Source organism: Nannobrachium achirus (genome assembly GCF_963921795.1).
Source record: "Nannobrachium achirus genome assembly, chromosome: 5".
Lineage (NCBI taxonomy): Eukaryota > Metazoa > Chordata > Actinopteri > Myctophiformes > Myctophidae > Nannobrachium > Nannobrachium achirus.
In genome coordinates this window covers 10707201-10723780 of record NC_137814.1, presented here as the reverse complement: position 1 = coordinate 10723780, position 16580 = coordinate 10707201, and the positions used below count along the sequence as shown (strand labels likewise).

The window sequence follows — 16580 nt, the reverse complement described above, 5'->3', positions numbered from 1 at the left end:
GCACATTTATAATGTCTAACTTCATGGAGGAAGAACATCTTCTCCCTGTTGTCTGGACATTTCACTTTGGAGTTCTGTTTTATTTTGTCAGTGTGTACTAGAAATTGTCATGTGTCAGGTGTGGATACTGTATCCTTCAGTTTCAGGATTACAAAAGAAAGTTGTCACCTTCTAACCCAAAATAAATCATATTTGAACTGGGGATCCCCCACCCTGACAAGCTCTTGGACATGTAGGAGTTGAAGCTTTACATTTGACTCTGTTCCACAGCTAAATATTGTGAAAATAGCCAAACTACTTTTTCCAATTTTATATTAAAAAGGTCTTAAAAGTCATTAAATTGCAACTTAAGAAATGTGCAGATAGGCCTACCCTGAATGCCCTTATACTGTATGTTGGTTTGTTTACCATTGTTGCACATTTAGCTAATCATCAGTTTGGGGACCACTGTTCTAACAAAGCACCTATCCTCCCCCCAATGCCTCTCCAGAGCCACCCGTCCCCATCGCCCCGCCCCAGCTGATGGCCGTCGGCGCCACCTACCTGTGGATCCAGCTGAACGCCAACTCCATCAACGGCGACGGTCCCATCATCGACCGAGAGGTGGAGTACCGCACCGTGTCGGGCACCATGTACGACCTGCAGCCTGTCGACAAGACCACACACAAGATCGGCCACCTGGACCCCGACGCCGAGTACGAGATCAGCGTTTTGCTCACCAGACCCCTGGAGGGAGGCACGGGAGCGCCCGGACCACCGCTGAGGGCCAGGACCAGATGTGCCGGTGAGTCTGAAGCGAGGCGTTTATTATCTTACTCGTCAGGCCTCGTGGGATTTCATGGGATTCGAGTGCTGGCGCTTTCACAAAGGCAAAGAATGCTTACTGTTTGAAAACGGAATGGAAAAGATAATATTTAACTTTATCTACCCATTCCATCACAACAGCATAGGCTACAGATGGCACATCGTTTAGGGGCATAATGATGAAAAGGCTAAACTCTAGTCAGGACCTGTGATCTTTACAGGCTCGGCTGCAGGATGAAATGACTGAGGGAGCAGTTGAAAATAGTGAGGGGGCACATCTACATTTTATATTAAAACAATACAGTATATATTTTGATGTTGTCGAGTGGAAACCTTGTATGTCCAATGCCGTTGGTTTTGTATTTATCATTTAAAAAAATATTTAAACTAGTGAAAATAGCCGATCTACAAGCACACACCGCCTCGCATTTTCACTAGTTTTGTGTGTTAGTCTTGGAAGATAAAGCGGGGCTTTACTTTACTATAAAACGTAGAAATTTGAAACTCGGAGATACAAAGTTTCCGCCCGACAGTGACGATATAAAACCTAAACTGAGGGGGCAGGATTTGCAACTGAGGGTGAAAGGCCCCCTCTGGCACCCCCGTGGCGCCGGGCCTGGATCTTTATATAAGTAGTGGTTTGTTGTTGTCACCACTGGGAACAGAGACACCACAACAACAAAGGACGTTCAACAATCATGCTGTACGGAGGCCACAAAGGCATCAGGGCTATTGTCATTTCACAGTCTTCTGGCACTAGGAACAAAGAACTGCCAATGTGCAATTAATCGACTTTTGACACCAGGTAAAACGTAATGGGTTCAGTGTCTTGCTCAGCTGCTGTCCGGGAGGGGAACGGGTGACCTTCTGATTACCAAGTGACCTCTGTACCCAGGGGCGTCACACCAAATTCTGGGCCCTGGGTACAAGGATTCACTGCGGGCCCCCCATGAATGTTAACTATTGAAAAATAGCAGATATACAAGCTCACAGCGCGGCACCGAGTGCCGCGCTGCGAGCTTGTAGATCTGCTATTTTTGAAAAATTGTGAAAATGTGTGCAAGAAACCTATGTCAAGGACCCCCAAGATGATATGTATTTGGCCACGGACCCCCGATCTCAAAATATTTAGTTCCAGGGACCCCCAGAAGCAAAATTTGAGTTAGAAATGTTCGCTTAAAAAATACATATGATTTTCACACATTTTCACAACTTTTCAAAAATAGCAGATCTACAAGCTCGCAGCGCGGCACTCGGTGCCGCGCTGTGAGCTTGTATATCTGCTATTTTTCAATAGATAAAGTTATTAGGGCCCCTCCTCCTTGGGCCCCAGTAACTCAGTCCCACTTTCCTACCCCTTGTGACGCCCCTGTCTGTACCCACCAAGTTACAGCCACTGCCTATATAGGAACGTAGAAGCTTGTTTCCAGCATAAACCAAGCAGGCATTAGCAACCTTATTATGTTGACTCGTGTTGCGTTCCTTGTTAGTTTGACGCGCTATGCGTGTGACACCATTAACTGATATGATCAATAGTTTGTTATAGTGCTGAAATCTGCATTGTCACATGGTTAACTCTCTAGCTGCGTGCTTATTAAACCTTTCAAAGGCCCAGCACCTCGCTAATTCACCAGCAACACAGATTGATGTTGTGTGTAAAGCAAAGCGGCACCTTGTGTTGGAGCCGCTCATATTGTTTCTTTACCGTTGCCATTATGGGGACTCCTTATATGTGCATAAACACTTTGTGAACTCCTAATGATACAAATTGCCCTTTTCACTACATTAACCACCTAAATTCCCATGCTGTGCTGCCAACTCGGAGAACAATACAAACCTAGCCTCAGCATTTTCACAGCACCTAATTTGGTGTCCCGAGAACTGCTGATGGAAATGGGAATTTCCATGGGGGATGGAGGGGGAGGGGGCAACCCCCCACCTCTGCCTTTTTTGTGTGAAGGTCGTGGGTTCGTTTCATTTTTAGTCAGGGCTGATAGGGATGGATGGATACTACCTGCCCAGCCTTCAGAGCAGGGGCCGGTGCCTGCGGGGGTCCTGCCCCCCCCCCCCCCCCCCCCCCCCCCCGGCCACCCCACCGCCCCCACGGTCTGGGAGATTGATGGCCGCGGCTCCTGAAGTGTGTTTGAGGAAGCAGCTCTTGATCTTGTCCGGCTCTCTCAGGCCGGTCGTTCCCGGTGACAGGCCACGGGCCTCAGCAGAGCTCCTAATTGAACGGTTAAGGCTCACGGGGCACCGTGATACATCACTGTTCATATGGACAGGCCCATAGATTCCCTGCACTCGCCCGTACAAATGCTCTAATGAAAACGTGTGGGACAGGGCGATGCGGCGCCTCCCGCACATCTCACGCCGGTCGCTGCCATTAGTCTCTTCTGGGTCACTTTGCAGATCGCAGATCAGTGTGTTTCTAATGACTTTATGTTTACTATTTTATTCATTTGGATGCAGTTTGAAGCGGTCTTGTATGGTTATTTTTTTCCCACGACACCATTTCAGTGCTTTCATTCCGTCGTGAGCATAAAAAAGGTATTGTTTCATCCGAGGCGCTATGATTGCTTTTGGGGTTATTCGCAGCTCTCGGGAGCTCGCAGATTGACTGGGAAAACATTTTTGTTTTGGTTTCCACATGAAATATACAACTTGCTACCTCTTTATAGTTGTTTGCTTTTCCTCCCGTCCAGTATTACTCGCTTAATAATTTATTTTGCTGTGCTGATCATAATGAGGGGAAAAAAGGTAAAGAAGCATGACTGTGCTCTCCTGGCGTGTGTGTGTGTGTGTGTGTGTGTGTGTGTGTGTGTGTGTGTGTGTGTGTGTGTGTGTGTGTGTGTGTGTGTGTGTGTGTGTGTGTGTGTGTGTGTGTGTGTGTGTGTGTGTGTGTGTGTGTGTGTACACAGTATGTGCGTGCATGTGTGCTGAGCCCCTACATGAGTGGGGTCATGGTGTGATCAGGTGGTGGTCATGTGATCAGGTGGTGGCCTATAGCATCTCAGCAGGCAACGCTGCATTTCAGCAGTGCTATTGAGACGCCGTCTCACACCGAGAAGCCATTTCCGTAGAGGACTCTGTTATGTGAGGATGAGTCCTTGTTGACCAGACATAACCTTAAATACTATTCACAAAGCATTCACAAAGTTTTTAGGTATTTGATGAATCAGATGGGTGAGGATTGCCAGTACCGTCACATACCTATGTTCATTGGCCCCAGAAAACGCCCACAAAACTGATGAAAAGTGATGAAAAGTGATGACTCATCACTTTTCATCACTAAACCATCATTTTCTGGGGCCATTTGTAGCCCAATCTTTGTGCAAAACAAATGCTTGCAATGGATTCAGCATCATGACAAACCCCTAGTTAGACCCCTCACATCCTACTTAAAGCAGATTTTTTTCTGGGTATTTTCCTCCTGTATAGAAAGTCGATGGGAGCCCAACTTGATTTGGCCACTGTGGGTATTTGCAGTGAGCAGATTATGGTAGATTTTTTATCCTGGCTAGTAGACCTAATTTCCTGTCAGAATCAGTTGAGAAACTAAATAACACAATTTTTTCCAACCTGAGTGGATTTTTTTCCTAGAATTACTAGACTATTAATTGAAAGGTGATTTTTATCAGAAAGAATCTTCCAAAATAGCAGAAATAGTAGACTGACTCTTTTCGGCTATTTGTGCTAATTCTTGAAATAGGGCTCAAGTGGTTGAACACTTACAACATCCGTAGCTGCTCGCCCACTGACAGACATTCTCTGTAGAATGTCAGCTTCATCCTGAACACCTGGGATCATGCTTAAACTCGGAGAAGAGCCACCTGGCTGCCTTCGATCAACACAAGGGACAATCGCATGACTACTACATACCGCCTGCATTTGAAGAAAGACCAGGTCTGGTCCACCTCCATGCTCTGGAATGGCCCCATCCATCCCATGCGTCCTGCGTTACACACAGCAGGGACACGACGTCCTGCTCCGTGCCCAAACACCTGTTCAGCGCTGTGTGGTGCCTCCTGCCAGCACCGCGGCGCCATCTATAAGTTGCCTCCATCTGCGCTCTGTGCTCCCAACGCCACGTGGGAGTAGGCTCGTCTGTTTGTTTTAGTTTGCCGTTCTACGGCGCTGAGTGCTATTAAACACAGGGGAACCGGCGGTAATCAAGGGAGCAGCCCTCGCTTAAACACTCGTTTAACGGAACGTGGAGAGCGAGGGAGGAGCCGGGCAATTAGGCTCACCCACACCAAGGTTGAGATCTGCTTTCAGACCCCCTTTGATTTGAATTGCAAAAGAGCGAGCTGCTTTTTGATGCCAGGGAAGGAGGTCAGTGTCTATACGGTGGAAAGAGTAGTGATGAGTTGGATCATTAAAGGTGATACACCATGAAATTTCACTTTTCCTATTTTAAAACCTTTTTTTGGGGTCCCACTAGCACCTTCTATCCTCACAAAGTCCCATTTCAGACCGTTGTGTCTTTCTCTGGTTTTGGGAAGGTGGAGGTTAACTCATTTAGTGCTCCAGAAATTAACGGATTAAAATGTCCAGCGTGCCTCCCGCAGGCTGCATCCACGACCGTTGTCTTATTTTGAAGGCCAGAAGTCCATAGCGTAAACACACTGTTGTGTAATGGCGGATCGGTGCTTTTCAACATGTGTTATATAAGCGAGAATCTACTGCCATCCTCCCTTTGAAAGTGTTGTTTCGAGATAATGGACATTAAAGATGAGATTCCCCGTCTGCCTCAATGTTATGGGATTACTATTTTGTGCTCGTGGATCCGTGATGATGATGAACCGGCGAGGATGATCGTGTCAGGACCTTCCGCGCACCAACAGGTAATAGAGTACCGCCGTTACAGTAATAGAGTACTTTTCACGAGTATACTCGGGATCGGCAGCATGTGCTACTCGAGTATTTTTCACAAGTATTCTCGGGATTGGCGCTAATTGAGTTAAAAGCATCCCACGGGTTCTCAAAACAGGCTGTCCAGATTTGCTGCCATTTGTGACGTCATAAATGGCCATTTTTGAAGAAATTTTTTTTTTTTTTTTCAAAAAGATATATTTAAAAAACAAACAAAAAAAAATCAAAAAGATTTTGGTGGGGGGGTGGCGCAGTTCAGGCCAAAGGTGGTACTGCAGCTGAAAATGCTCTGAGAGCCATACAAAAATGAGAGGCTCTCTATTCAGGAGTGGTAATTTAGCCTCAAACCTTTTGAAAAACGTTTTTTGGGACATAAATAATATGACATAAATACTTTTTAAATGCATGGTGTATCACCTTTAACCACTTAGGTCAGACATGTCCAAAGCATAGACTGTAGAAAGATATGGACGATGCGAAGCCATTGGTTTCTATGCAGCGCAAATGACCCCTTCCTACCCCTTGGAATGGGTGTCGCCATCATAGAATTGTAAAGGCATCAGAGATGCTATTGGCTGCCAACGGTCACGTGCAACTGCAGGGATACATGGGAGAATGTGGTCGGAGCCTTCCGAAATACAGCACACGAAGAAGAACACTGCAGCCGGCTGGTATCAGTTTAGTTGGCCACGCCCCCCCCCCCCTGCAACTTTATCATTTATTTTAAAATAGGACCACATTTCGACAAAACAAATATGATGGTGATTGAAAGGCAATTTTTTAACTAGCGATAGGAACCATACAGTATTCATGAAACTGTTAACAATTTTGCTGCCATTTTAAACATAGCTCTAGTAAGCAGCTGCCAAATTGTCCTTACCTTTTAACGTGGGCACGCGCACGCATCGTGCACAATCTGTGCGCGACACAATCTGTGCGCGAGTCTACAGTCTAGTAGACTGTAGACTCGGTGACAAGCTTTCGAATAAAAAAAATCACACTCGTGTGAACTGAGCGGTGGTGTGTGTGTGTGTGTGTGTGTGTGTGTGTGTGTGTGTGTGTGTGTGTGTGTGTGTGTGTGTGTGTGTGTGTGTGTGTGTGTGTGTGTGTGCAACAGCGCCCCTCCCTTAACATGTGTGGTCAGAAAAGGTTACTGCAGGCTACAGACAGACAGACAGACACGGAGACAGACAGACCCACACACACGGCCACGTATAGGAGCGTTGTGACCACCGCTCAAAAACCCCATTGAAGTAGACATATCCGTTGCCACGCTGTATCCCTGCTTATCCGCCAGTGTTTACATGAAAAAACATTGAAAAAAGCCAACTGTGCGCTATGGTAACAAGTGGACACGTTCGCGCACAAAACGCACGATATGTGCGGGGATCATAATCCAGGCGTGTAGAGACTGGATCAAAGTTTCCAAACGCAAAAATCCGATTGAAAAACGAGTGTTCCATCGCCGAGTAGCTTTCTCCTCTGTTACACTGTAAACCAACGGAGGCGGGACTATGGCCCAGGCTCAGACCGGATACGGAAAGCTAGATCCGGTCCAGACCGGAAATGACCGGATACAGTTAGGGGGGCGGGCCTAAAGAGCCAGAATCAGCGAAAATCTGCGATAATACTTTTAATCATTTCATAATGATTAAAGCTAATCAAACTTCCGGGTTCGACGGGCATGGCACCGCGGTACAGCGGGAAATCTACGGTTTCTACGGGCATCGCCCAGAATGAGTTAATTAAGGTTAGAAAACGAAAGGGGAAAATGAATGGGATCCAAGTTTACTGAGAATAATCAAGGCAATATTGTGGCATAGCAGCTCACTCTGGCATTGTTGCAAATGATCAGAAATGTCTTGAAACTAGAGGATTGCGCCCGCTTCGCCCCTGTTTTATAGTAAGATATGAATTACTATGTCACGTGAAACTTGACCAATCATGGAAATTGGCCCATTTATAGTCTGGTTGGCCAAACTGTCATGTGAAGCTCACCCATCCACCAATCCTCAAGCTATGTCAAGCTACTGTATATGCCCGTTTATGACCTTCTGATTGGCTACACGTCACCCACTTAGAGGATTATTGTCAGACAGACAGACGGACATAGATTTGTCTAATTTATAGATAGATAGATAGATAGATAGATAGATAGATAGATAGATAGATAGATAGATAGATTTGTTACTATTGATTCTTCTCAAAACTAGCAGAAAGCTTGCATATTTGCAGATCAGATATTTTTTATAACCAAAGAATAAAATTAGGCTTCTGTGTTGTTGTTGTTGACCTCTTTGAACAAAAGATTTACATAATAATTGCTGACCCCACCTGCTGACCCCATTGCCATTGCCCCCCCCCCCCCCCCCCCCCCCCCCCCCACACACACACACACCTTCATCAATTCCTGAGAAAAATGAATTGCTCAGTGAAGGTCTCCTATCTTATGACAGACATGCCTAAAACACTATCCACTCTTTTTTTTTCTTTGCCAGGGCTGAGATTGAGCACCTCTGTCTGTCCTAAAAAGAATGGAAAATTGTTTGCTGGGCCTGACACGGATTCTAATTAAAGTCATTGTTGCCTTGAGGTATGAATAGAAAGCCACTTCGCCTCACCATCTGAGATAACAGTGGTCTGGGGCCAACAATTGTTAGCAGTCATGTGATCTATAGGGTTTATATTGTCTGTGGCAAGGTGAATGAGAGGCCTTCGTTTGAGGCACATTGAATTTGTGTTCTTTTGTCAGCCATAGAAAACAGGAGAGATTGAGTTTGTGTTGCTGGGGGAAGGTTATTGGCGCGCCACAATGAAAAGCTGGCGAATGGCGAATTGTGTTCTTCCCAAGGACGTGTGTTCAAACGGCATGCGAGACAGGAAGAATGGGCTGAGGGACATGCTGCGTTTATGGCCGTTTCATTATTATTATTATTTCTTCCCCCTTCCATCTCTCCATCTATCTATTCTCCAAGCACCATGGAATTGAGGCCCGCAGAACAGATGTGCGCAAAATAATATACTCTGGTGGAAAAACAGCTGCCCCCCCGGCCCAATGAGAGGCATCCTACACTGCCGCCAGGAAGTCGGGTGGCTGTCCGGGAACCTGTAAGATTCCCAGTTCGATCCCTGGCTCTTCCTGGCTTCGTGTCGAGGTGTCCTTGAGCAAGATGCTGAACCCCTAATGCCCTCTTTACACAGTCGTTCAACAGTGTAAAGCATAAGAAATAGGAGATCCATAAGCTTCTGCATATAGATCGACTATATTCAGTAGTGCTGCACAATATATCGTATCGTTATCGAGGTATGACCATGCGCAATATCAGTATTGCAAAAGACAAGGATGGCCGATATATCGCCCTGGGCAATATATCGGTCATACCGTTGCCCATATCGCCCATATCGTTGCACATATCATTGCCTTTTGTGGGAACAAGTGTGGGAACCAAATAGCAGTTCAAATCAAGAGTGATATTGACTTGTTGTTATGCCGTCTTTTGAATAATGCTTAGTTTTCACTGTTAAATATTGAAAATGAAATGTGTGCAGTAATATCGTAAATCCTATCGATATTGAAATATTTGGCATAAATACAGAGATATGAAATGTTGTCCATATTGTGCAGCCCTAATATTCAGTACATCATTATGGTAAAGTATACAGTAAAAAATATACATCGAAATATTTGGCATAAATACCGAGATATGAAATGTTGTCCATATTGTGCAGTCCTAATATGCAGTGCATCATTATGGTAAAGTATACAGTAAAAAATATACATCGAAATATTTGGCATAAATACTGAGATATGAAATGTTGTCCATATCGTGCAGCCCTAATATTCAGTGCGCAACACCATCATTATGGCAATAATATATACAGTAAAAATATACTGCTCTCAACGATGGTGGTACCTTGCATGGTTTCCTCCACCGTCGGTGTGTGAATGTGTGTGAGCGGGTGGATGTAACGTACTGTACGTACTGTGCGTGGTAACTCTCTTGAATGAAGGCGCTATATGGAAATGTGGACCATTCATGAACAAAAAACAAAAACTCTCCTCCGACCGCCTCTCTTCAGCACTTCTCTAGCAGGGTGCCTGCTGTGTGCCGCGTTTGTAACGCTGTCGCCTGAATTCCCCAGAGGATGTCAGCCAGCCAGCCAGCCAGCGCTGGTTAAGACATGCGGTGGCGACAAGTGCGTTCCTCTTCCTCCCCGCGTTTTTTAAGCCATGTAGGCCTAGAATTATTGAATGCTTTAACTAGTGCCGCGCTGCGAGCTTGTAGATCTGCTATTTTTTGAAAAATCGTGATTTTTTTTTTTGCAAGTCTTTGAATATATCTATTTAAGAGCGAACATTTGTTACTCAAATATTTGCTTCTGGGTGGTCCCTGGAACAAAATATTTTGAGATGGGGGTCCGCGGCCAAATACCTGTACTTTTGGGGGTCCTTGACATGAAAAAGTTTGAGAACAGCTGATTTAGAGGAAGGATTTAGAAGTCGGGTCAAAGATCGGGTCAAATATATTCAAAGACTTGCACACATTTTCACGATTTTTCAAAATAGCAGATCTACAAGCTGTGAGCTTGTATACCTGCTATTTTTCAATAGTTAAAGCATAAAATAATGGTTAAAGTGGTTAAAATCCATGCTACTCGGGCACGTTCCAGGTCTTTGAGGCTTAATTTGAACAGAAATGCTTTTCAAGGCCTTTAAGTGTTGCCATTCTCGATGATTAATTATTCACGCTCTATCTGTGGTAATTTTTGTCACAGAATTCAAACCAAGTCTTTCTTTTGCTGAATTATAGATGGCCTGCTCCAACACCCCTACCTCCCCCCCCCCCACCCCGCCAGCCCGCCTGTCATCCGAGGAAGCACTCATTTCAGTCTGGTTGTATAAATCCAAAGCGAAGACGGAATAAGAAGGGGCCGCCGCGTACGCGGCCTCCCCCACCCCTCAACCCCATCTCCTCCCCTCTCAGCGACAGGGACAGGGATATGTCAGCGGTGTCTTGCGACGGGGGTCGGGGCCTCATTCCGCGGTCTCTCTCCGCGCGGCGCTCTCCCTCTCCGCCTGCCCTCTCTCTCTCTCTCTCTCTCTCCCTCTCCACACCCATCTCGCCGTCCCCCACCCCATCGTGGCACCCTCATTAATCACAAGGGCCCATAAAGAAAGACTTGATAGAGTGAGGGGAGACCACAGCCGTTCAATAAATCCCTCTGATTACCCATGCCTCCAAGGTGTGGAGTGCGTGCGCGTGGACGGCCGGCGATGGATGGCTGCATGGGTATATAGGCGTGGGAGGGTCTGTGTGTGTGTGTGTGTGTGTGTGTGTGTGTGTGTGTGTGTGTGTGTGTGTGTGTGTGTGTGTGTGTGTGTGTGTGTGTGTGTGTGTGTGTGTGTGTGTGTGTGTGTGTGGGTGGGGGTGGATATTGGTGTGTGTATATATCAGTGTTTATACAGGGTGGAACATGCAGTTCCATGTACAGCATCTTAAAATGCCATCAATTACTGCTTGTGTACACCTGTCAACCCCAAGGACTCGAACCCTCTCGATTGTACTTGTTGCACGGTGACTGCATGAAACCCCCCCCCTCCCCCCCCCCCCTTCCCCCCCCCAGCTCTCTTTCCACTGGCCCGCCCATGCACGCACGCACGCACACGCACGCGCACGCGCACGTGCTATATATATTCTATAGTTGTGAGGACATAATTATTTCAGAAATACGATGTGTAGATCGGCTATTTGTGGTGTACAGCTAAGTATAAACCAGGCATAGCTCTAAACCCAACCCCTAAGCCTCTAAAATGCCTAATCTTAACTCTAAACCCCAACCCGAATCTGTTCCTCCAGTGTAGAAATTAGTGCTCTAAACATACATTTTCTAACCATAAAAAGACTGTTTGTTTCTATTTCACAAAGTCTACTATCAGTGGTGGAAAAAGTTCAATTTTTTTTACTCTCAAGTAAAAGCATAGAAATACTCTGTTACAAATTAAGGTCCGGAATTCAAAATGTACTTGAGTAAATGTACGAAAGTGTTGGCATCAAAATGTACTTAAAGTACCAAAAGTAAAAGTGCAAAATGTTTGAAAATAGCAGATCTACAAGCTCACATCAGATCTACAAAGCTCACTACAATCTACAAAGCTCACGATGCAACGCGTTGTGAGCTTGTGATCGGCTAGCTTGTAGATCGGCTATTTTCAAACATTCAATATATTTTTAGCCTAGGTATAAAATAGGGCTAAAGTGGATTAATGTGTATGTTTTATAACATAATCATTTATTTCTGAAAGATAACTCGTAACTAAGGTTTTCAAATACTTGTAGTGGAGTAAAAGTACAAGTAAGAATACAGTATTGGAAGTCAGAGAAAAGTACAAATACCTCAAAATTGTACTTAAGTTTAGTACTTGAGTAAATGCACTTAGTTACTTTACACCACTGTCTACTACTGTACTTATGTGGAATTTCTTCCCTTATAAGTATAGTAATACAAGTACACACACCACATGCACACAAGCCCACCACATTCTCTCTCTCTCTCTCTCTCTCTCTCTCTCTCTCTCTCTCTCTCTCTCTCTCTCTCTCTCTCTCTCTCTCTCTCTCTCTCTCTCTCCTCTTCAACCGCATGCCCCTCCCTCCGTCCTCCTTATCTCCAGAGAGTAGCACTCAAGGAGGCCAACAGAGCTTTGATTGTCGGTTATCAAAAGCTATCATTACGGCACGCCTCGGCGTGCGATATGAAAATGATTTCAAGAAGTGTGGAAGCCCATGTCATTACCTCAATGGCCCCCACTGCTATCAACCAAATATGATAGAGAGAGAGAGAGGCAAACAAAATGGGCTTCCCCAGCAGCCCTGCTCTCTCAACATAATTTATACTTAGTTGCACATCGGTATCGCACAGCGGCAACAGACGATCTGCAAGCTCACAAGGTGTCTCAATGTGACGGATTGTGAGCTTGCAGATTGCCTGTTTTTTTTTACACCTGCTCGCAAATAAGTATAAGTCAAGCTTCAGCCTCAGCCTCCCCGCAAGTATGAAAAAAAAAAAGCTGAGTGAATAACACACGCTGCGCAATGCAGAGATACTTTTAAGTGACAGCAATATTCAGGCCCTGACTACCTGAGAATGGAACACTTTAACATGAAAACAGCCCCCTCTGTCTGGGATCTAATCTGGGCCGCTGTCACGTTGTTTACAGTGCTGACTGGCTGGCGAGCAGAGTGAGATGAGGCGAGTACTGTCTGTGACTGTGAGAGAGAGACGACGGGCCGCCATTTGCGATTCCCCAGCCTAGACCTCTGACAGGCTGTGTTAAAGTGAAGAGGCATTGTTCTCCTTCTAGCTTTAATCTAACCAACATTCCAGCTCCTCCTCCTCCTCCTTCTGCCCCCCCCCCAACCTGGAGTGTTGTTTTCAGCCTGATTACATGGTGGTGGCACTGATGAACGACAGCCAGTTGACAGGGTTTCTAATTATTGAGGAGGAAGCAGTCCCTCCCTCCCTCCCCAAGCCCCACCATAGGCTGAGCGGGTGATGCATGTACAGTACGTGGAAAACAGTCCATGGGCCATACGAGATGTCGCTCTCCGAAAGGTGGCAAAGGTTACCATGCATGAAAAGCTCTATATCTGTAGATTATAGTTTGGTATGATAACACTTTCTGAGACACAGCTAAATTGGTGTTATCAGCCGCTAGAGTTGGTGTCCCATTAACATTACATTACAGGGGAAAAAAAGCAAAACATGTGTCTGCTTTAAGTGGCATATGAGGGGTCAAACTAGGGGTTTTTCATGATTCTGAATCCATTGCAAGCATTTGTTTTGCACAAAAAACATTTCTTGGGCTAAAATACGATTGCATTGTGACCTTGTAGACAGGCGATTTTGGGCCATCTGTCGCACATTGAATTGCATGGGTCTTAAGTGGTTAATCAATGAGGATGTGATATAGATCGCCGGCACGGCACAGCACAGCACGGCACAGCACGGCGCGGTATACGATACGCCGCAGATTGAAGTAGATCAGATCTGATGAATGTTGCAGCTTGGTGTGATGCTCGGCCCTTTGACACAGACGTAAGGAACGCACGCGTGTCGTTTAACTCGGCACGCACAAACACAAATATATAGCACACAGCACTGGAAAACACACACACACACACGCTCACTCGCACACACGCGCGTATGCACGCATGCACCAGGCACACACCAGGCACACACTTGTCTCCCAGTAAAGTGGCTCTGCTCTGGACATGCCCAATTTGTCTCCTTTCATCCAGGACTAATGTCTTTCTCTACCCGAGGGCTGAGTGCACCAATTCAAGTCTCCCTCTAGGACAGCGAGGCTGGGGCGAGGGGTTGTTTGTCCCTTCTCTCCACCATGTTCTGTGCTAATCACGTTATCAATGTGGATTGCAAAATGTTGAGTGTGTGTGTGTGTGTATGGGGGGAGGGGGGGCATCTGAATTAACAAGGGGAGATAATGTGCTGATAATTTCAAAAACATTATTTAAATGTCAAGCTGTAATGATAAAAACCCACTAATGGTTCTATGTAAATGTCAAACTCAAATTATTCAATTACACCGGCGGAGAGTCGGGAGCAGGTGATAATTTGTCCACTGCTTGGAATACCAATCTTAGCCCTCACTGGAAGCCCGGCCCGGCCTGTGTGCCCTGGCATAAGATAGACCTCAGTAATTTCCTGCTTCAAGGGATGCTTTCATAATCATTATTATAACTCTATTCCACCAGAGCTATCTGCCATACTGGGGGTGGGGAGATATTGGAGTCATATTTCCAGTTACTTTCACCCTGTGTCGCTGTAGTAGACTTTAGCGTTTGATAGCTTGTGAGCGGCGTAAAAAATGGCATGGATTTGCAGCAGATAGCCTTGTTGTGATTTGTGCCCGCGCTTATGATACAGTCAATAAAACTAACCTTGCGGTCGCAGTGGGCTGGGCGTAATAGGCCCACCTCATCAGCTGTCATTCACAGGCCTGTGGGTGCTATTTGAAAATTGCCGCGTGCACCGCTCCGCACGCACGCACGCACGCACGCACGCACGCACGCACGCACGCACGCACGCACGCACGCACGCGCACACACACACACACACACACACCTGCCCCCCCCCCCCCCCCCCCCCCACATGTGAAAGGATTTATAGGAGATATCGCCCCTTCAGTGCAACCCGTTCTATTCACGTGGCTAGGACTGTGTGTGTGAACATGCATGCGTGGGCATATGTGCACGAGCGTGCGTGTGTGTGCATGAGCGTGTGTGCGTGTGTATATATATGGTGTGAATTTTGTCCTTTCCTCTTGGAGGTCAACCTTGACCCCCTCTGCCAGGCGGTTGGGACGTGCGAAGGGAAGGCACCTTGCTGTTGATGCAAACCAATGATGTCATCCTGAGTCATGGTGGTGGATTGGGGGGCGTCCACCACACTCTCCTCGCACAGTTTTTAGTGCCTCTCCCTCGGCTGTGGAAGATGTACTCTGATGATGTGTATAGTACAGTGTAGAAATACTCTGCTACAAGTAAAATACCTGTATTCAGAATGTTGACTTGAGTAAAAGTAAGAAAGTATTGGCATTAAAATATGAGTACCAAAAGTAAAAGTACTTATTATTTTCCATATTTATCAGAATGTCTAAAAAAAGAAATTGCCGATCTATTTTTGAATATCCAAAGAATAAACTAGCGCTTACGCAGATGTTTTGTAATAATAATAATAAAAAGTAACTAGTAACTAAAGTATTTGTCTCAGAGTTGAAATGGAGTAGAACAGGGTTCTCCAATTGGTTTTCCCCAAGAGCCGAATTATGTCTAGGGTACCAAGCTGAGGGCCACAACATTGCAGGGGGCGACGGTGGCGTTCCCACTACTCCAGCGACAGTTTTCGTCGGTGTCGGGTGAAAATCTTGTATGTCCAAAACCGTTCGTTTTGAATTTATCATTTTAAAAATGATTTAAACTAGTGAAAACAGACGATCTACAAGCACACAACGCCTCGCTGTTGTGTGCTTGTAGATCTGCTGTTTTCACTACTTTTGTGCGACGGCCTTCATGATTTGCGAAAGAACGTACAAATTTGGAGATACGAGATTTCCACCCGACAACGACGATATACTAGTGTTGTTGCTGCTCTTATACCACCATTATTACTGGGGTTGGTGTGGGCCAGACAGTAGAAGAATGGGGTAGAAGAATGCATGCTCAAGCATGGTAAACTTACCTCAAGATTGTACTTAACTCAACCTCTGCCAAAAAAATACCCCTTTGTACCCCTTCCCTGCCATGCCCGAGGAACCCGAAGATTTAATAAGCTTTAATTAAAAATAAATAATTTATCGAAGCGGAACCAAAATAGGCCGGAACTAATGCTCCGTGATCGGTTTCTACACGGACACATTATTGAGCGGACCAGTTAACATTGAGGCCGTGAACGGGAAGCGGATGGTCCGTCGTCTATTTTGGCCCGTTAGCTTTCTGTGTAAACTCCGCGGCTTACAGACGGAGAACTTATTGATCAATTGGAAAAATTTTAAATGATCTGAGAAGCTGATGGAATACGCGAACAAACGATGCATAGCAGTGTCCGATCACGCACGATGGGAACTGGATGAGTGCCCGCGTTAACAGGTAGGAGAAGCCAGCAGTGAAAGACATAGAAATATCTTCGGGCTCCTCGGCCGTAAACTACGAATGAGTTAAGAACAGTACTTGCGTAAATTGACATACAGTAGTTACTGTAGTTACTTTCCACCACTGGGTACAGGATGGCAGTGGATCGGGTGTCTGCTCTGCCACAGACTCTGTTAGTCTCTCTCTATCTCTCTCTCTCTCTCTCTCTCTCTCTCTCTCTCTCTCTCTCTCTCTCCC

General features: G+C 45.8%; 1 protein-coding gene across 8 annotated transcripts in view; it reads left to right on the top strand.

Annotated features, from left to right (window-relative positions):
* Positions 1 to 16580, top strand: part of LOC308284704 (receptor-type tyrosine-protein phosphatase mu) — a 337583-nt gene that overhangs the window by 128303 nt on the left and 192700 nt on the right. For all 8 annotated transcript variants that reach the window (XM_080725420.1, XM_080725419.1, XM_080725418.1 and 5 more), the window contains exon 8: positions 491 to 784. In XM_080725420.1, the coding sequence (XP_080581546.1) occupies positions 491 to 784 (294 nt within the window). The remainder of the gene's footprint in view (positions 1 to 490; positions 785 to 16580) is intronic.